The sequence below is a fragment of the Rasamsonia byssochlamydoides genome (assembly GCF_041956645.1).
Source record: "Rasamsonia byssochlamydoides strain NRRL 3658 unplaced genomic scaffold VTN77scaffold_4, whole genome shotgun sequence".
NCBI lineage: Eukaryota > Fungi > Ascomycota > Eurotiomycetes > Eurotiales > Trichocomaceae > Rasamsonia > Rasamsonia byssochlamydoides.
Window position 1 is genome coordinate 33287 of NW_027192387.1, and position 19996 is coordinate 53282.

Sequence of the window (19996 nt, forward strand, 5' to 3'; positions counted from 1 at the left end):
GATATGGTCAAAAGTCGGATGCGCCTGTCGCGCATCAGGCCTCTTGAGCAGGTCCGCCAGCGCCTGCTCCCTTTTCTCGGGGGCGGTGGTCACTGCCTCCTTGAGGGCGGCGTCGAAGCTCACGGCGTAGGGTAGCGGGCGGGGGTCGCCGTAGGTAAAGCGCATGTCGCGCAGGTTGTGCACCGCCATGCCGGAGGTGATGATTTGGATGTTCTCGTCGCGCAGCTTCGACAGGGCCTGGCCGAGCCGGTAGTGCTGGATTGGATCGTCGCTGTCGAAGAGGGAGACTTGCACGATTGGGACGTTTAGGGGATTGGTCTCGGGGTCGAATGCTGATAGCAACCGCGTTAGAAGGAGAAGACCATTGTGGCTATAATCTGTCCAGACTGTATACGTACCACACTTGAAACTAACCCAGACCCCATGATCGAGTCCTCTCTTGACCCCTTCGGCCTTTATGCCGGCTTCCTTGAGGGCATGGAGGACCTTTTCTGCGACCTCCTTACTTCCCACGTTTGGGTATTTCTCCTGGTAATAGGACTGAGGGAAGCCATAGAAACTTTTCAACTTGATCAGCCATATCTCCCCATTTAACAGAGAACAGAAGGGAGATTTAATTTCCACAAAAGGAAAAGAAAAATTAAAATCAGGAAGGGGTGACCTACTCATAAATCAGGTCCGTAATCTCAGCCGTATTCACCTGGATCGTATCTGGACCCGCTTGCCAATGGCCAGAGAAGACAACGACAGCCTTGGGCTTGACCTTGGTCGTGATCTCCCGGCCAATCTCCTGCAGCTTGCCATAGGCAGGATGGTCATGTTGATACATGATATTCGGCTGTTCGAGTTACAGTTTGTCAGTGACCTTCTTCATAAGAAGAAAAAAAAAGACACCTAGACAGGACTGCAAACTCACCCCTCCATGGCTCAGGAAATACACCGGCGTCCTCATGGTGGTATTTCCTGTTTGTCGCTTCGAAATAACTGAAACTGAATCTGGTGACTGTACTCGGGCAGAAGATACCACAGGCCGTCTCGCAAAAAGCTGTGATACAGAAGAGAAAAGTCCGGCCGGTGCTCTTCGACTGACCTCCACGTTCGCGGTCGCAGGTTCTACTGTATTCGAAGAAGCTGGCAACAAAGAAGAGTTGCTGCTGCTGCTCAGCAGATACGCAATCGGGACTGCCGAGGCGAAAGCAAAAATCGATAGAAGAATAATCTTGGCGATAGAGTAAGGTCTGATGTCGTTGTCTGATGACTGCGTTCGCGATGTAGCTTCGAATCTAGCTGCCTTTCTTCCCGTTGTAGACTTTAAGTCCTTTGACGACGAAGCAGTGTTGGACGTCGAGGACATATATATCTATACGTCCCGACACTGACGTGCTCGGTCCGACAGCGTCTTGCTCCGCTCAAACGTCCAATTATGATCTGGTTGATAAGATCTGTTTGATCAGTGGCGAATTGGTGGTGCTGATTTGTAATTAATTAGTCCTGCTGGAATTGTTAGTTATTGAACGGCATTCGATCGATAGAGGTATGGTAAGTAAATCAATATACCAACTGTACAGTACGTACCTAGAGGTTTACGGTAGGATCGGCCAGATCCGATCCGTACTGTACTGTAATCCTGTACTAGATGTACTGTACTACAGTACTTGAATCTTTGACAAATCTCACAGGGTAGTCAGCACTCACTGGTATAAAACTAATTATGCAGACAACAATACCAACGAATAAGAAGTTGATCCTGTTAATCACAAAGTGGAAGAATTTACCTATTCTTGTTCTTCTTATTATCCCACTCGGTCTCTGGAGTACTTTGCAAACCCCGCGATGTGACAGTTTTGGTATCTAGATATGTCAGCAAAGGCTAAGGCTTTCTAAGGATTGGGTAATATAGAAACGGACAACGCGGAAAAGTTCCGCCTTCGGCCCGAGCACGATGACTTCCTGAATATGATATTGGTCCCGAATTCATCGAACCAAGAAGGTTGCAAAGACGCTCACTGTCAATGCAAGTTTGAAAATACTAATATTCGAAATACGAATATTCTCAATTTAAGCAATACTGTAAAAGAATTGTGCAATCATTAACCTCTGTTCCTGGGTATCAATCATGTCCTGCGTATCATAGCCAGCCAGCCAGCTCTAGACGTTGTCTTCATGCAGGAGTCACAGGTGGACGGCCAATATAGACGTCTTCGCTTGAATTTCCCACGCGTCTTGACCATCCGTATCATCTAACTCGTTCAAAAAAGGGATCAAAGGGAATAAAACAACACAAAAGAGAACGACTCCCCGAAAAGGCATAGGAATGAATACAGAAGTACCTAATAACGTCCCGGAACCCGAAAATTTGGGGATGGCCAGCACTTCGATAACACCGCAGTGAAGTAATACCTCAGGAGACGCAACAGGGAAAATAAAAAATAGACCAAAAAAGAAGCACCAAAACCGTGATTGCAGTAATTTACATGACGACGCAGTCGCCCTCGTTTTGCTTACTAACAGCGGATCGCGACACGCGCGTCTTCTGCATTCGACTGCCACCTTTCTTGAGCTCTTCGAGACGCTCGCGTGCTTTGGGAAAGTTTTGAGCTGATAGCAGGGAAAGTAAGCTCAGGTCCAACCGAAAGAAATAGAGACGACAAACTTACAAGCTGCCTTCCAATACCACCTCTTCGCATCCTCCAGATTAGACGGCACGCCAATACCCACTTCTGTAAAGTATCCCATAGCATATTCCGCCTTTGGAAGACCGGCCGAGGCGGCTTTCCGTGCCCAGAGGTAGGCTTCCGTATCGCTCTGCTGGAGGATGCCTTCCGCCCCAGTCAAATACCAGCCACTCAACGCCAGTTCGCTCTGGTGTTCTCCTTGTGCCGCCGCACGGGTGTACCAGATGATACTCTGCCGTGCATCGACAGGACAGCCCATGAGGCCGTATTCGTATGCCTGACCCAGTCGGAATTGTGAAAACTTATACCCTAGTTCGGCCGCTTGTATGAAAAGCTGCCTCGAGTATTCTTCGTCCCGAACGATGAAATCGTTATTGCCGGGATTCTCATACAAGAGAGCTAGCTCATGCAGAGCATGTGGGTTTTCTTCGTCAGCTTGTTCGGCAGCCCGTTTCAGCCATGTAAGGCCCTCCCGAGGATTCTTCTGCTGCCCAAGCAATCCTTTCAGCAGGATGATTCCCATCTTATACATCGCGGGGGTATTCCCCAGAGCCGCGGCACGCCGGTACCACTGGACGGCCTTGAGCACGTCCCGTTTCGTGCCTCCACCCTCCTCATGACCGAGTTCGCAGCAGACCGCAGTCCGGTAAGCGGACTCAGCATGGCCCTGCTTTGCAGCAGATTGATACAAGACAAAGGCCTCTTTGGGATCGACTTCGAGCCCCAAAAGGCCCTGGCCATAGCAATCTGCCAGGTAGAACATCGCCTCCGGGTAGCCTGCATGAACCAACTTCTTCACAATCTTGTGTGCATCCATAATGTATTTTTCCCGGTTCTTATTTCTCGTCTTGGGGTCCACCCTGCCTTCTTCCCCGATCAGAACGGATGAGGCTTCAACCATTTTCTTTGCCAAGACCAGCTGCGTCTTGTGATCGTTTGGATTGTCACGAACCATTTGCTGGAGTCTTTGAAGCTCCTCATGGGTGACGGGCCCAGACTGCGGACGGTTTGCAGAACCAGTCTGTGCAGGTCCCTGGGGCGCGGGGTTGTTATTGTATTGACGCACAGGGACAGGCTTAGGACCCTGGTCAAGCCCGGCCCGGAAAGGTGTAGGATGGGCAGGAAGCGCATCAGGGTTTTGATCTGGCGACGGCATACCAGCCCCATTCTGCACATCATCATAGTACTCTGGTTGATTCATACGATAGGGCCGTGGAGGACCGTTCCCTTGCATGGGGCCTGGATACTGCTGGGGAGGCTGCTGGGGAGGTCCATAGCCACCAGGATTGCTCGGACCTGCAGGGTTATTTGGGCCAGGTGCCTCCTGTGGGAGACCAAAGTCGAATCCCGCATTCTCGAATTGGTTGGGCGGATTCGACTGAGCCGCAAACTCTGGTTTATATGCTGCATATGTGCCATTGGATCCCGCCTGCGTGGCCGGTTCCAAGTCAGTAGTCAAATGGTTGTCGATACTTGTTCCCCTGCGATGGCTGCTCTCGTTGCTTGGCATAGCATCAAAGTTTGGCATATCGGGCTCATCCCCTTCCTCATTCTCTGGCGGGTCGAAGTAATGGTTCAGGAGATCATGACTGGCATATGTACTGTAGGTCTTAGTTGACGGGTCTTGACTCCAGGCGGACAGTGAATTGTCGGGGACATTCGTTGGTCGCGAGCCACCCGCCGTGGATGGCCTAGGCGGAGCTTGGGCTTCCATGTTCGAGTAATCTGGAGCGGCGGACGCAGCAGGTTCTTGGTACGTGGGCTGCCCAGGATACTGGGGTTTGCGTTGGTTTGCGTATGTGGGTGGAACCGGGTTCGTTGCACTCCTCTTCGGCGGTGCCATCTGCGGTGGCGCTCTGTTGTCCATGTAAGGTCGGCCAGACTGGTCACGGTCTGAAGGGTAGGGTCGCCCGTTTGGCGGCCCCGACCTCATTGAATGTGAAGTATGCGGTCGTTCAGGCGCGCGTAAAGTCGGCGATTGATCTTTGAGGTCAAGTCCTGCCATCTGCCTGGTCACGTCGGCGTCTTGGGAACCTTTCCGCGGGCCAGGCGGAGGGACTGACGGAAATTGATTGTCCCAAGATGTCTTCTCCGATGATTGCAGAGGAGGTTCTCGTCTGGGCCCCTGCTGGGGAGGCGGTCGATTCATCGGTCTATCACCTCGACCGGGACCGGGAGGTGGTCCACGACCACCGCCGGGACCTCCATAACCACGATTATCATATCCCCGCTGTCCATTGGGCGGGTAGCCTCGTGGCGATTGGGGATGATTCGGTGGCGGCGCGCCATAACCCGGACGCTGTGGTGGTGGTCGTGGGCGAGGTCCTTGTGAACCATATGCCGGCCCGTTCGCGTGACGGTTTTGCGGGCCGTTTCCATAATCACCCCAGGCTCCTCCATCACCTTGGTAGCCATTGTAGCCCTCATATCCATAATCCTGATATCCTTGGTCGTAATATCCGCCCTGCGCCTGGCCCTGCCAGCCCGATCCCGGCGGAGGACCTCGATTGTCATATTGCCGAGGTGGAGGAGGCCGCTGAGGCCCTCGCTGCTGAGGATACGCCATGATGGTCGAGTCTGTCTGCTAAAATCCTATGCTGCTGTTCCCCCTATCCCGTTCTGTTGATATGTCTGTCGTCATTCGTCAACTCATGAGGCCAGATATTATGCTGTTCTCAATTCAATGTCCCACAATTAGCAGTTGTCATGCAATGGAACACGGTAACTGATCGACGGAGTCGGCGGGAAGATGGTGACTTTCGCGCATGCAGAAACTGAGCAAGGTATGGCAAGGGAAACGATTCGAATGCTGTAGGAAAAAAGCCTTAGAAGAGTACAATAACAAATGGGCTGTCTCATGGTAGTGATGGTTAGCATAGGGACAAGAAATAATGGAAAAGGGTTGCATGAATCTGGGAGGGAGTAGTGCACCATCGCATTGCGGAACAATCACCACACCAGGGGTCACAAATTGTAGCAACAGTACACAATACAGATACATACCTCTCAGTTTATATTATCTGCAGTGAAGTGACAGCAATGTGTCTGTTGTGAAGAATCTGTCAGGAGGGGTAGAGTTCCTCGGCCGCAAGTTTTTAGTCCGAACCAAGCGAATGACCACGGCATAAATTCACTGCATTTAAGAATAATGCTGTAACGTGGGCAGCAGTCCTGTTCTTTGCCTGGTCAGTCGAAGCAGGACTGCTGCTGGTCCGATGTGGTTTGGGAGGCGCACAAGACAGGAAAAAAGAGTGGAGCAAAAGCAGTGGCCTAAACGATCGGATTGTCCCGTCAGCCCTTTCGACTCCAAACTGCCAAGAAGTGCTTTTCGAACAGCACGCTGACGGTGACAAGTTCTGTGATCTCCCGCCCTCGTTGCGATAATAATTGATGAAACCTCCAAGACAGTCGCCCGCTGGACCGGTGTTTGGACCAAAGGGAGGCTTACGGGAGCGGGACCAGGCACCACGGCCGTACCTAGGTAGGAAGTTGAACTACGGAGTAACGGCCATTCATTTTCTTGGTCCTGACTCCGCTGTCATCATTGGGCATGCAGTGTGCCAGAGCAGACGCCAATCACATCAGTTGGGATGCTTGCTGATCAGGGGCTGCGTTAGGACTCGGAGCGGGACTCGGGAGTCATGTCGTTCCTCTTTTGCTCGCTTCCACCGTTTCCGCAGCCGTTTCTTCGTGGCGCAGATGACAGTGAACAAGTGAGAGTTGAACAGCATAATATTACCTGTCGAATGGCCAGATATGACTTCATCGGAGACTCGATTCTCAGCCCTAGCGATTACGGCAGGGACACTGTGTCTCACTTATCAGACCGCCTATCCTCCGTTGTTTCACATTATACCAAGCTAGATAAGGAAATATAAATTTGGTCGATTATCTCCATGTGGAGTATGGAGTACTCCGCCGTTCGTCTACATTCTGTATGGAGATGCAGCCCATGAACCAGCGCTGCAATCCTGCAAACATTTTTTGGATCGACGGAATGCTCTATGCAAATACCAACACAGCTTATGTTAACTATCTCCTATCGAGGACCCAAAATCTTGGGCTACAGCTAGTGACGCAGGACAACTGGACAAGGTGTGATGATAGGGGCTGGGAGATTGTAACAATTCCAGCATGTGGGGACTTGCCTGTAATGAACAGGTGCAAGCCACAGACACAGCCACATCTAGCAGCCATGCGCCACACCTCCATCATCTCCGCCTTAAGAAAGACCGGAAGCTATCACATGGATGGATGATTTCATTTCCATTTGCGTAGAACAACAAACGGTCTTCCTTGAGGCTGTGATTTCTCGACCAATTGCACCTGGTGTCACCGCTAGAGCGGACTTGGTCTTGTTCTCTTGTGAGCTACTTGTTCAGCGCCTATCCGCCATGACGCGACCGGTGACTTGGTTGAAGATGGCCGCGGTGTAAGCCATTTCTAGCACTGATGACCCTCTTTTCGATCTTTCATCATGGGATCGCGTATCTAACCGTGTCTATCTGCTGTCGCAGGGGCCTGGTGCTTTGTGTTGGAGGGCCAATGTTCGTTCAGTACATCCGGCCGACGGAGGAGGAACTATTCAAGGTAAGCGATTATGACCTGCCTCGGAACATGTGACGCAATGTGATTAGAATCCAATCGCAATGACGTCCTTGTTTTTTTTTGCTTTTTTGAGGCAATTTGATCGCATTCTGTTGCTAACTGCTCCATGGTTTCGTGCTAGAGATATAACCCCGAGCTCCAGAAAAAGAGCCTTGAGAACCGCGAGCGCCGGGAGAAGGAGTTTGACGACTACGTCAACAAATTAAAGGAATGGTCTAAGTCCGACAAGTCGAGTACGTTTGATCGAAAAACATATTCAAAATATCATTTACAAATTCCGAAGACGAGGTGGAAGTTTGTGTGCTGGAACTAATACTTTGTCCTTCTAGTCTGGTTTGCGGCCAAAGAAGAGGAGGCCCGGCGACGTGCCGCGATGGAGTCCCAAGTTTCCCGCGCGAAAGAAGAGGAACGGATACAACGGGAGGAAATGAGAAGAGAGCTGCAAGGTGGGAATTGACGAGATGCGGGAAATAAAACCACTTCCAGATGGAGGACTGCGATGCCACATGATCCGATATCATACGTTCAACCTCCGGCAGTTTGCTACCTACCCGCCTGCTCTTGCGAAACGAGAATAATGATGACCAGGGAGCTGCCGAGGTCTCGTCTCTCTTTTGATGAGAAGAAGGGCCTTTTCAGTCCTGTGTTACTAGAAGGATTCTGGGTCATGGAGAACCATGTGCGCTAATTCGTCTCATGGATGTTTATGCTATGACGGACTGTTTTTTTCTGCGACGATCTCGACTCTTCATGCATTTGGGAGGGAAGAAAAGAAAGAACGAACGAAAGAAAGGGGGGAAACAAAAGAAGACTGTTTCCCACGGATTCCCAACCCTGTATTTTTTTTACCAAGTCTGTATTGTATATGGAAACGGAAAGAGGAATAGGATTACGATGAGATGAAATATCCTTACGATTCATTTCCGCTACAACGATCGCTAACAAAAGCTTATACTTCAAAACCAGAAGCAATAAACTCCGCAAAAAAAAAGGCTCTCTGAGAAGCATACTAACACCCGCAGAAGGGCATTGTCAATCCTCCCCTCGATATTTCGAACTCAACGGCCCCTCTCTCGTCCAAATATTCATCCCCAACTTCACCCCACTAGTCAACGGCAAGCCCGCGTGAAGCGTCCTGCGATCGCCCGTGCCATCCCTAAGGTGCAGATTCTGCCAGAAGATAGCATTCCTTGCGATGGGTCTGAACGTCACCCCAGCATCCCAGGGCTCGTCGCAGTTGACGAACCGACACCACCGTTCGTCTTCAGGCGCATCGAGCAAGGGGAAATTCGTTCCTCCGCCCGTGATATCCGACGAGACGGCGACATAGACGAAGAACGACGTGAGCCGGTTCCCGCCTAGCTCGACGGTCGTCTGCGAGGGCGACTCGAACCAGTCCGTGTGCGCTTGGTACTCTTCGCCAAGTGTGTAGCGGACCAGCTGGAGAGGCTCGAGGTGAGTGCGGGGGAGGTGCAGACCCTGAAAAGCGAGCGCGCGTTCCTCGATGCATCTGATGACTTCGTCGCGGGGAGGGCTGGTTGAGCGCGACGTCCGGGTGGTGGCTTTGAGTCTCGTGCCGGATTCGTCGACGACTTCGGATTGAGTGAATTGTTCTTTGCTGTGGATAAAATCGTCAGTGTCGTTGGAGAGAACTCATTTAGAGATAACGTAGTATACGTTGTACTGTACTGTACTTACGTGACTTCCTGCAGATGCAATGCTTCCTCTTCAGTGATAAAGTCTGATATGTAGATCACTAACGGATCTTGGGAGAAGAGTTGCACGGTATAGCGATGGTCGGGACATGACTTTAGTCCAGTATGTGGTGATTGCTTTCCTCCACTCTGCAGTAATGGTTGTTGTTGGTGATCCGATGCCTCTGCAACAGCGCGATGGGGAACCAGAAAGGCAATTGCAATAAGAGCAGCGAAGTTCAATAACGATGTTCGTCGCATATTTAACGATGCTAGAAGGATGGATATATGAAAATAAAAAGAATATGTTTCCTGTTTAGTTGGTAGAATCGGGCATATGGTAATTATTAACCCCCAAAAATACATACAGTGCAAATACAGTAAACTTTCAGAACAACACCACAAAGAAAGAAAGATAGATAGAACTTATCTCCTGCTTCTTACTTATCGTCCATGAAGCTCCAGAGAAAAATTAGCGCGACCACGTGGGGAAGATGGTAGTTAGCAAGTAGGTATATTAGGTACTGTCCTATACAGGGGCTGAGACCTCCTGCTCCGCCGATGAAACAATCTCTGTATCAAAACCGCCAACCATGGGGTTAAGTCCAGCAACAGCTGAGATCATAGCTCCTGGCGGGGTAAAATCGCAAAACTTTCCAGAGGAATTTATTTCTTTCAGCGATGGAAGCTCTTTATTTAAGTTTATATTCTACCTACCTACTGCTTAATATCTTGTGCTCATGTCAAGACCCTAACCTAATCAATTGCTGATATCGTGACCTGGATGATCAGCATAATAAGGAATTTCGCAATGATATTCCAATTCCTGCTACTGTCGTTCTTCTATTCAGCTGCAAAGACGATCGCAAAGGATGTGAATGTGAAGAAGGTGCATCATATTTCTTCAGCGGAGGAATTCGAGTCGATAGTGAGAGAAAATGATATGGTGCTCGGTGCTTGTGAGTTTGTTCTATTATTTATTAGTCTTCGACTTGGTATACAGCATTTTTGGAAGATAGTACAGTGACTGACTGACTGACTGGCTTGTATAAATGTAGTTGTGTCTGTGAGTGATGACCTATAACCTGAATAATCATACATATATACAGACAATTGCTCCATCTCAACAACGCACATTCTTACTGACTTTGGCTAACCATCACGTACACATAGCCATTAAGGTACAAATCCAAATCGTATATCAGCAATTATTGAAATCGTTCTGATCGATTGTGCTGATCTATACACAGCAAACCCAGCAAATCCCTCCAATCCGAGTTAGAGTCAGCAGCAGCAACAGGATTGACGACGACGCCGATTGTCAGCATCGACTGCACGCTGGACAGTATCAGAGATAAACGTCTCTGCGAGAGATACGATATCAATGCCTATCCGACGATAAGGCTGTTCAGGAAGGGGCACTCGAACCAGAGCCATCCTACCGTCGGAACTAGGTATAGGGGGGCGCGGACTGCTTCTACGTATGTCATATTCCTCACCCTTTTGGTTTTATTTGAATTACTGACTGGAATTTACACTCAGGATCAATTCCTACCTCCTAAAGCAACACCTCCCCCCTGTCACCATCCTTACCAGTAAAGAAGCCCTCGACAACTTCAAAGCGATTGACGACCATGTATTCATCGTCTATCTGGATGATTCTTCCTCCTCCCCGCCATCCTCCTCTGGGAAGAAAGATGGCGACGATGCAGAAAATCTGCTACAAGAGATATTCACCTCCGTGGCTCGCGACAACCACCACCACTTCGTCTTCGGCATGGTCCTTGATAGAGAGCTTGCTGAAGCTGACAAACTTCCTGTTCCTCCTCCCTGCATCGTGAGCTACAAGGTCGCCGAGGACGATAACGAGGCGCTACAGCTGTCGAACTTGCCGACCTTCACAAGGGAGACACTAGAGGACTTCGTCTCGACAACAGCGCACTCCGCCATCGGGGAGATAACGAGGCGGAATACGGATGGGTATTTTGCTGTGAGTATAATCCCCTATCTATCTACCTATCCATCTTATACCATGCAAGCAACAGTATAACCAATACAATTCATTTTCAAAGTCACCCCGACCCATCCTCGCATACATATTCTACGACAATCCAACCGACCGCACAAACCTACGAAGGGAGCTGATCCCCGTCGCGAAGCGGTACCGCGGGTACGTCCAGTTCGTCACCATCGATGGGGAAGAGTACGGGCATATGGCGAGTAGTTTGGAATTGAAATCGAAACCAGGAAGAGAGAGGTTGTTCCCTGCTTTCGTCGTCCATGCCATGTTTAATGATCAGGTGTTTGTGTATGATCAGGATGCGCCGATTACGAGGGAAAGGGTGGATCGGTTTGTTTTGGATATACTGCAGGGGAAGATGTCTCCAACTTCGGGACATGGGGAAACCGAGACCGAAAAACAGGACGAGAAGAATGATCATGACGAGTTATAATTCTCATGTACAGTACACTAGATGGTTATATGCAGAGAATTCTATCCAATACCGGCTTTTGCCTACGTCATCATCCACCAGGCGCTGCTAATAGTAACCAATACAACTATCACAGTCGCGACTCCAGCGCCAGCACGATCCGCGACAGTGATCACCCTCTCTTCTTGTCCAAATGAATCCTCTTCCGAATCACTCCCAGTCCCCGCGTTATCGTCCCCTTTGCTGGTACCTCCCGTATTGTTCGTCACCGGCCCGTGAACAGTGTCGATGAGGTTGGCCTGAAAGATCTCCATCGCACTCATTTGCTCCCCCACTCCCGTACTTCCGTCGTATTGTGCCCCGTCGATCCATCGAAGGCCACAAGCGTTTCCAGGACCATTACACTGCAGAGCAGCGGCCTGAGCCGAGGCTCTCAACTTGGGCATGATGACGTCGGAGGTGAACGGTGCGAGTCTGACAGTTCCGGCCATCCATCGTGAGAGATACGCCTTGAAGGAACGTTGGTCGACGTTGCACAGTCCCTTGGGCTCACAAGTGATCTCCGTCATGACGTTCGGCACTTCGTTCGAGAAGAATACCTCCGCTCCCTTCAGGATGCCCTCCAAGCGAGTTTTCCAGATTTCGGAGCCTTTCGTCTAGATGCTTGTCAATTGTCATGCGTCAAAATGCGCCGAACATAATTATAGAAAACGTACAAAGTTATACATATTGGCCGCCCCATGCATGAAGACTCCAGAATTATAGCTCCATTGCAGATGATTGATGCGGGAACAGTTGATCGTGTCATCCGTGCCATCGAAGAACTCGTAATTTGGACTTGCCAGCCCAATAGCAAACACCCAGTCCCACGCAGTCTCTGCCCACTTTGCGTACGTCTCATTTCCAGTGTACCTTGCCAGTCGTGAAGCGAGATTGAAGAAGATTCCATTCGAGATCGTGTTTTTGTAGTTGTAACCACTATTAAAAGAAAAGATCTGCCACTTCAGCCCTCCACCGCAGCTTGTCATGTCCCAGCGGTGCGCCTGGGAGTTAAAGACCGCCTGTGCTAACGCGAGCCATTGAGGCTGATCCTCGGGAGGATTGGGAAAGTTAACTTCGGCAGCTGACATGGCTGCCATGCCCCAGAAGCCCTGATCATCATTTCCCAGGGACTTTGTCTGATTCGTAGGCATATAATTTGTGTCTGGACCAACTTGCCAGAGCAGCGCCTGAGTCGTCACGTCGACATATTGCGCGTCCTCCGTATAGTAATAGTAATCGACCAGCGATCCAAACATCGCTCCAGCCTCCCACCAGTAGTACGGTTCAGGAAGGTTGCCGGGAACGTCGCCAGGTTGATCCCCTGTGTAATATTCCATTATGCCGGCCGCTGCTATCTTCGCTGCATTCTTGATTGATGCTTTGAGATATTGTCAGGCGCGGGCCAACACAACAGTGAGGAATGAACTCACCTCTGTCACCTAAGTCAAGATCAATAGAGGCGTATACTCCTTGCACCGCAAGAAGCGTAATAATTAGAAGATTTCGCCATGGCCGAGATGCCAGGAACCAAGAGTATCCAAGTAGTCTCATCAGTCACGAGGACAAAGAAGAAGAAAGAAATACGTTGAGAGCAGAACAAAGATGCAAGTAAAGGTATTGCTATACGGTAATCACGTAAACAGCACAGTCGTTAGACGCGAAGGTACCAGCTGGTTGTTTTCGATATGTCCATAAATGGCAGGTCCAACCCACCCGTGGTCAGCCCCGGAGTGCTCCTCAAAGTCCGATCTCAAGGATTGCTGGTAACTCCCATTGCAATAAACAAGTGATGTCAAGGGAGACGGCATACTATCCTGAAGAAAAGCTACAGAGTCGATGAGAGTGAAGAGAAACAGGATGTGCTACACGAGGTAACCATTGCACACCTAAGCGCAAGACGGGAAGGAAAAGCCCTTCCCGCCCCGGGATGTCCACGCCCTCAGGCTGGGCATCTGGGCATTATACAGGATTTTCGGTTCTGTGGGCAGTAGGAGGGGCGGAAATATCGTCCACAGCCTCGCCAAGTGACGGCCAAGAGATCCGAAGCCATTCATCCACCATTGCCAAGGAAGTTTGAGAGGGAGCGCTGTGATTGCCAACAATGAGAGCTCCGGCAAGTCTTGGTGCAGGTTTCCACCATGGTGGTGACGCTCGTTGTTGTTGGAAAAGGTGCTGGGAAAGAGGTCAAGATGGTGGAGTGGGCGAGAAGACTTTCCTATATCAGCAAGCCACGTGCTACTCCGTAGATCTCACGGATTCTCAGTTCAAAAACAGTGACATCTCCAAACTGCAAGAATAAACAGGACTGAGAACGTCAAGTCCGCTAGCATCTGTACAGTACGGAGTACATGTACTGTAGACATTAGTATGGTATCACAACTAAGGCAAAAGTCAAATCAACCACTGGGGTCTTCAATTCTAGATTGAGAAATGGACTGGAGGGTTTGACAAGATCTCTGGGTTGCTGCATCAATTATTAGTATTCGCCGCTCTCAGTGGTTTACAGAGTAACTGCAGATGCACCGTTTTTCTTTGTTCTATCTGGAGTACAATGGGTCTTGGCAGCGGGTAGTGCGCCACTACAAGAGGGGGATTACGCATGCTCAGTAAGATTCAGATGTTACTCTTGAGTTCATCCTAGAGATACAACCTGCATATGAAGACAAGCCATCCATGCAGGCATTCTGGAGAAGCGCTGAGCTTGCATTGATATATTTGGGCTTTACAGTAACTGTTTCACCTGAGCAACCACTGATTGGAACTGGGGAGCTTTCGCCACAAGATCTGCTGTGGCTTGAGACTATCTACACTGCACAGCCCTGTTGCCCCCACTAATCTTAGTTAAAGACGACTGAAGAGGCTAGACCGTGTCGTGGACCAGACGCTGAAATCAGATTGAATCTGTGGTCATGACTTGGACATCTGTATGCAGGTAGTGATAGCCATTGCTCTCGAGTGGTTCAACTACGGACGATGAACCTTTTTATAGCAGGAGCCAGGCATGATGGATGAAAGGTGCCCAATCACGGGCGTGGTTGCCCCTAGTAAAAATAGCAAAGGTTGCCCTTTCCATAAGTTCTTTGTCGCTCCATTCCAATCAATAATCTGCTGCGCTACCCACCAGATCACGTGGAACCCCCGACACAGCCGAAACGCCTCCAACTCCAGGCACCTCCAGACCAGTCATCATCACACCTGTCAGCTGGTTTTTATTGCTTCCTCCTGCCTCCTTCTCTTGGCCTCATCTCTTCCATCACGGGCGATCTGGTTTCCATCCTCTCGACACCCCGGCTCTCCACTGTCTGCAATTTTCATCCTAGTCGGCCGTCAGATCATCCGTCAATCGCGCTCCTTCGCGTTCCCAGCCGCCTCATAGCTAGGGTTTCCTCCTGCACTCACCTTCTGCCTACACTCCCACCATGGCCGATCGCGAACCTCCATATGATCCTTATATCCCCTCCGGCTCGGGGCCGAGCGGTAACCAGAGAACTGCTGCCTTGCAAGCTGTGAGCTCTACCTGAACCCCTTGTTTCCTCCATTGCCTTATCTGCGCAGATGTTGTCTGTTGAGTCTAGTTTTTGTGGAAGTTTGGTTGTGAGAGGCAATTCACAATCAGATGATCGGTCGAATTTGTGTTTGGGATCTTTTTTTTTTTTGGGTACTACGTGTGACTTGGTTGCGGACGATGCTGACAGGCTGGTTTCTCTTGAATAGCAAATCGATGACACCGTCGGGGTGATGCGCGAAAACATCAACAAAGTCTCTCAGCGAGGTGAACGCCTCGACTCTCTGCAAGATAAGACCGACAATTTGGCTGTCTCGGCACAGGGCTTCCGTCGGGGCGCCAATCGAGTGAGGAAACAGATGTGGTGGAAGGACATGAAAATGCGCGTGTGCTTGATCATCGCCATCATTATCCTCATCATCGTCATCGTTGTTCCTGCTGGTATGCGCCCGATTCCCTTCCCTACCGCCTCAAACCATGCTCGAGGTTATAGTGATGTTGACGCTTTTCTTGCAGTTGTCGCAACCCGTCATTGAGCTATGAATACTGCGAATCGTTCTGGGGGAATGGTTTCTGGTTTTGCGTTGCCTTTTCTTTTCTCTTCTTCTTTTCCCTACGGTACCCATGTCGCGTTGGTTATGGAGGAGAGCTGCTGGCCCCTCTGAGCTCTTTTCTAATTACCCTGTGGCTTTCCTGGCGTAAAGTGCATTCATCTCACGACTGCTCCCACTCCGCCCTCTTGCGCTGGCATATGACTTGTCGAGGGTTGATCCTGTAAATGATACTCTAGCGATTGCTCTTTGTCCCGCTATGTTTACTGCTCTAGTACCTCTTATGTGAATTTAATGAGACCTTGCAAGTGTGTTTCTGCGTGAAAACTTTGGCAAACGGACAATCAATCTAACTAGCACAGCAATGAGCCCATTCCGCTGTAATAGAGCTGCAATGTAGTACATAACCACGTTTTGGTTTTTTTTTTTAACTTCATGTCTATCTATTTGATAAGGATGTGAATTCTACGCCTGCGTGGGCCTTCTCATAAGCCGTCTGCAAAAGATCGGCAGTCATCTTATCTCGAGGTCTTCGCAAAGACCTAGACCACGGATTTGACGTGTCATTAGCTATTTAAGATCGCTGTTCTCATGGGGCTCCTTATTTGCAGCGCGTGATCAGGATTGCGGAGTCAAGCTCTTTCGCCTCCGAAAGTCGGCCAGAAGAGAAAGACGGGCAGAAAAGAGAAAATACAACGCAACCAATTTCCACGGACTGGCATAGGTATTCACGATCCCCTCAGTGATGATGATCGCGATCGTATATAATTTATGCCTGTTCCACTAGAACTGGATAATCAGTAAAATTTCTGCCTGGCGTGGGGGAGAAAGAAGTCTCTGTCGGCGGCGGGGAAAGCAGCCAGTACCAGACTGCAACTCCGACACCGCCCGCCGAGGCCCTGTCAAAAAAGCTACTCCGGAGCGAGATTTCTCTGAGCCACAGAACCGCAGGCTGCACAAAATCCCTCTGTGCGCGCTTTTTTGGCACCTGCAGTTCCCAATTGTAGGATTTATACCTTGTCGCTCAGGTCACATTGTTTGTCTGACCGTATATAGGTTCCCTTTCTGCCCACGAGTCGAGCTGCCGCATGCTTTCCGACACGATGTTTTCGCTTCGCCCTGCTGTGCGGAGGGCCATAGTGACTCGTTCACTACGCGCTGTCTCCGCACCGCAGGCATTCTCGTCCAGAACCCTGCTCGGCTCTGTGGGCAGCCTTCGAACTAGAAGTTCCTTGCCCCTGTCGCAAAGTCGTCGCTATTCTCGCCCCGCAGATCCCCAACTATCCACCCGGTCGACTGTTGTTCAGCTGTTGAGCAACATCGGTTCCAAGCGCGAGGTTCAGCAATACCTGTCCCACTTCACTTCCGTCTCCTCCCAACAATTCGCTGTGATCAAGGTTGGCGGTGCCATTCTCACCGAGCACCTACAGACCCTTTCTTCCGCCCTCGCGTTCCTCAACCATGTTGGGCTCTACCCAGTCGTCGTGCACGGCGCTGGGCCTCAGCTTAACAAGATTCTGGAAGATGCCGGGGTAGAGCCGCATTTTGAAGATGGAATCAGAGTCACAGATGGCAAGACCCTGGCTCTTGCGAGAAAGCTCTTTTTGGAAGAGAATCTGAAGCTGGTGGAGGAGCTGGAGAGTATGGGCGTGAGAGCTCGTCCCATCACCACGGGCGTTTTCACAGCCGATTATCTTGATAAGGAGAAATACAAATTGGTTGGGAAAATCAACAAAGTCAACAAGAGACCAATTGAGGCAGCTATTGAGGCTGGTTGTCTTCCGATCCTGACGTCCATGGCCGAAACCCCGGAAGGTCAGGTTCTCAACGTGAACGCAGATGTCGCGGCTGGTGAGCTTGCACGCGCGCTGCAACCTCTGAAGATTGTCTACCTTGCCGAGAAAGGTGGTCTCTTCAATGGCGACACTGGTGAGAAAATCTCGGTCATTAACCTGGACGAGGAGTATGACCACCTGATGAGTCAGTGGTGGGTACGACATGGCACCCGTTTGAAGATCAAGGAGATGAGAGAGCTTCTTATGGATCTACCTCGCACCTCGAGTGTTGCCATCATCCATCCGGCGGATTTACAGAAGGAGCTGTTCACTGACTCCGGAGCTGGCACTCTGATCAGAAGGGGCAACAAGGTACACACCAAGACCTCTCTCTCGGAGTTTGAGGATCTCCAGGCCTTCAAGGATGTTCTCATCCGTGACCGGGAAGGTCTGGACGCCAAGGCTACTGTGGACCGTTATGTGGATGGCCTGAAGGACCGTCCATTCAAAGCTTACTTTGATGAACCTATGGAGGCTCTTGCCATCGTCTTGCCTCCGCAGCAGGAGTCTTCGCTGGCCCACTTGGCCACTTTCACCATCACCAAGGCAGGTTGGCTGACTAATGTTGCTGACAATGTCTTCTCGAGCATTCAGAAAGACTTCCCCAAGTTGGTCTGGACTGTCAAGGCCGATGATGAGAACCTTACTTGGTTCTTCGACAAAGCGGACGGCAGTCTGTCTCGCGATGGCGATGTGCTCTTCTGGTACGGTTTGGAGAATGGTGACGAGGTCAAGGAGTTAGTCCTCGAGTTCACCAAGCATGGCCGTCAGATGTTCGGTGATATCAATCTCGAATCGAGGCTACACCGAGCGGCTCAAGCAGCGTTCAGTATGGCGGGTGGTGCAGGTCTGGGTGCTGCATCTGCTGAACAGAAACGTACGTTTGCCACCAGTGCTGGCGCCAATGCTCTCCGCGCTGCTCGTCGGGGGAGAGCTGTGGCAGCTGGCCATCTCACTCGATCGTACAGCACCAATCCTAATCCTCCCCTGGGTGAGAAGAACATGTCGAACACTCGACCCTCCAAAGTAGCTCTGATTGGAGCTCGTGGATATACAGGCCAGGCTCTCATCAACCTCTTGAATAACCATCCTTATATGGACTTGCGCCACGTTTCGTCTCGCGAACTGGCTGGCAAGAAGCTTCAGGGATATGACAAGCGGGAGATCATCTATGAGAACCTGAGCCCCGAGGATGTGCGGCGCATGGCCCAGAATGGAGATATTGATTGCTGGGTTATGGCTCTGCCCAACGGTGTCTGCAAGCCATTCGTTGACGCTGTGGACCAAGGGGCTGGGAATGGCAGTGTTATTGTCGACCTCAGCGCTGACTACCGCTTCGACCCGAACTGGACATATGGTCTCCCGGAATTGGTCAGCCGATCCAACATTGCTAAGGCAACTCGCATTGCAAACCCTGGATGCTATGCCACTGCCGCTCAGCTCGGAATCGCCCCTCTCGTGCCATATCTCGGTGGTCAGCCAACAGTTTTCGGTGTTTCGGGATACTCAGGGGCTGGCACAAAGCCAAGCCCTAAGAACGACGTCAACCTGCTTACGAACAACATCATGCCCTACAGCTTGACGGATCACATCCATGAAAGGGAGATCAGCTCGCAGCTGAACACGAGCGTTGCTTTCATTCCTCATGTCGCTGTTTGGTTCCAGGGTATCCATGTAAGTCTCTCTACGGTAGTATCGCAATGGTCGGGCAAGATTTGAACTGACACCTTGTAGCACACCATTAATCTGCCTCTCAAAGAGGAGATGACTTCTCGCGATATCCGTAACATCTACCAGGACCGTTACGCTGGGGAGAAGCTTGTGAAGATCGTGGGTGAACCGCCACTCGTCAAGAACATCGCCGGCCGACACGGTGTCGAGATTGGTGGCTTTGCTGTCCACTCGAGCGGCAAGCGCGTCGTTGTCTGCGCGACAATTGACAATCTGCTGAAGGGAGCTGCGACTCAATGTCTTCGTACGTTTAATTACCTCTTATTCTATTCATGAAAAATGGGTTACTGACCGTTTCTCTGGCAGAAAACATGAACCTTGCGCTCGGCTATTCCGAATACGAAGGCATTCCCCTAGAGTAGACGTCATGTATACAATATGGTTGTATGAAAAGAGAGGGAAGATCTGAAGTAGAGTATACACTTCTTCCTCCAACAAAAAAAGTCTTACAGAAAACTCGTTCTTGGTTGAGGTTTAGGTTCGAGTTGTCGCTTCGATTCACGTTGTCTGTGTCCCATACCCGGCGCATCAGTGTTATGATATTCTCTCTGTGGAATACATGGTTATCATACTGACCTGTAGGATTTGTCATCTTTTTTTCTTTGCTTTTTTTTTCCTTGGGCTAGGGGGATAACGATCTATTCCTGGTTCTTTTTCGATAGACAATTGTGAATCACATATCTGGTTTTTTTTTTTCGTTGTGCCTTTAGACCGTTCCATAACATACACGCGAGGAATATAATAGCCGGTGGCGGGTTTGAAGGCTTAGGGAATGGAGTTGCTTTTGTCTAAAAAGACTTGAAGCTGAAGTGCACCTATATTGTGGCCCTGGTTTGTCGTTAATATTGAATTTCAGCACCAATAAATAACCACGAGCTCTGACATGATTTGCTAATGCACTATCGATCTCCTGCTAATCATGA

General features: G+C 50.2%; 6 protein-coding genes across 6 annotated transcripts; 4 read left to right on the top strand and 2 right to left on the bottom strand.

Annotated features, from left to right (window-relative positions):
- Positions 1-2470: 2470 nt before the first annotated feature.
- On the bottom strand, positions 2471-5241 carry VTN77DRAFT_5364 (uncharacterized protein; the record flags this gene model as incomplete). Its single annotated transcript, XM_069421525.1, has 2 exons — positions 2471-2598; positions 2658-5241. The coding sequence occupies 2 exons, from the start codon at positions 5239-5241 to the stop codon at positions 2471-2473; spliced, it is 2712 nt and encodes a 903-aa protein (XP_069281519.1).
- Positions 5242-7069: 1828 nt separating this feature from the next.
- VTN77DRAFT_5365 (uncharacterized protein) lies at positions 7070-7740 on the top strand (the record flags this gene model as incomplete). Its single annotated transcript, XM_069421526.1, has 4 exons — positions 7070-7107; positions 7193-7265; positions 7405-7516; positions 7613-7740. 4 exons carry the CDS (start codon positions 7070-7072, stop codon positions 7738-7740), a joined length of 351 nt encoding a protein of 116 aa, XP_069281520.1.
- Positions 7741-9915: 2175 nt separating this feature from the next.
- VTN77DRAFT_5366 (uncharacterized protein) lies at positions 9916-11430 on the top strand (the record flags this gene model as incomplete). Its single annotated transcript, XM_069421527.1, has 5 exons — positions 9916-9936; positions 10036-10043; positions 10228-10458; positions 10520-10967; positions 11050-11430. The coding sequence occupies 5 exons, from the start codon at positions 9916-9918 to the stop codon at positions 11428-11430; spliced, it is 1089 nt and encodes a 362-aa protein (XP_069281521.1).
- Positions 11431-11492: 62 nt separating this feature from the next.
- On the bottom strand, positions 11493-13002 carry VTN77DRAFT_5367 (uncharacterized protein; the record flags this gene model as incomplete). The annotated part of the gene is made up of 3 exons (XM_069421528.1): positions 11493-12065; positions 12126-12829; positions 12882-13002. 3 exons carry the CDS (start codon positions 13000-13002, stop codon positions 11493-11495), a joined length of 1398 nt encoding a protein of 465 aa, XP_069281522.1.
- Positions 13003-14870: 1868 nt separating this feature from the next.
- VTN77DRAFT_5368 (uncharacterized protein) lies at positions 14871-15492 on the top strand (the record flags this gene model as incomplete). Its single annotated transcript, XM_069421529.1, has 3 exons — positions 14871-14957; positions 15166-15397; positions 15473-15492. The coding sequence occupies 3 exons, from the start codon at positions 14871-14873 to the stop codon at positions 15490-15492; spliced, it is 339 nt and encodes a 112-aa protein (XP_069281523.1).
- A 1103-nt stretch (positions 15493-16595) lies between these two features.
- Positions 16596-19435, top strand: VTN77DRAFT_5369 (uncharacterized protein; the record flags this gene model as incomplete). Its single annotated transcript, XM_069421530.1, has 3 exons — positions 16596-19016; positions 19077-19317; positions 19380-19435. 3 exons carry the CDS (start codon positions 16596-16598, stop codon positions 19433-19435), a joined length of 2718 nt encoding a protein of 905 aa, XP_069281524.1.
- Between the last annotated feature and the right edge of the window lie 561 nt (positions 19436-19996).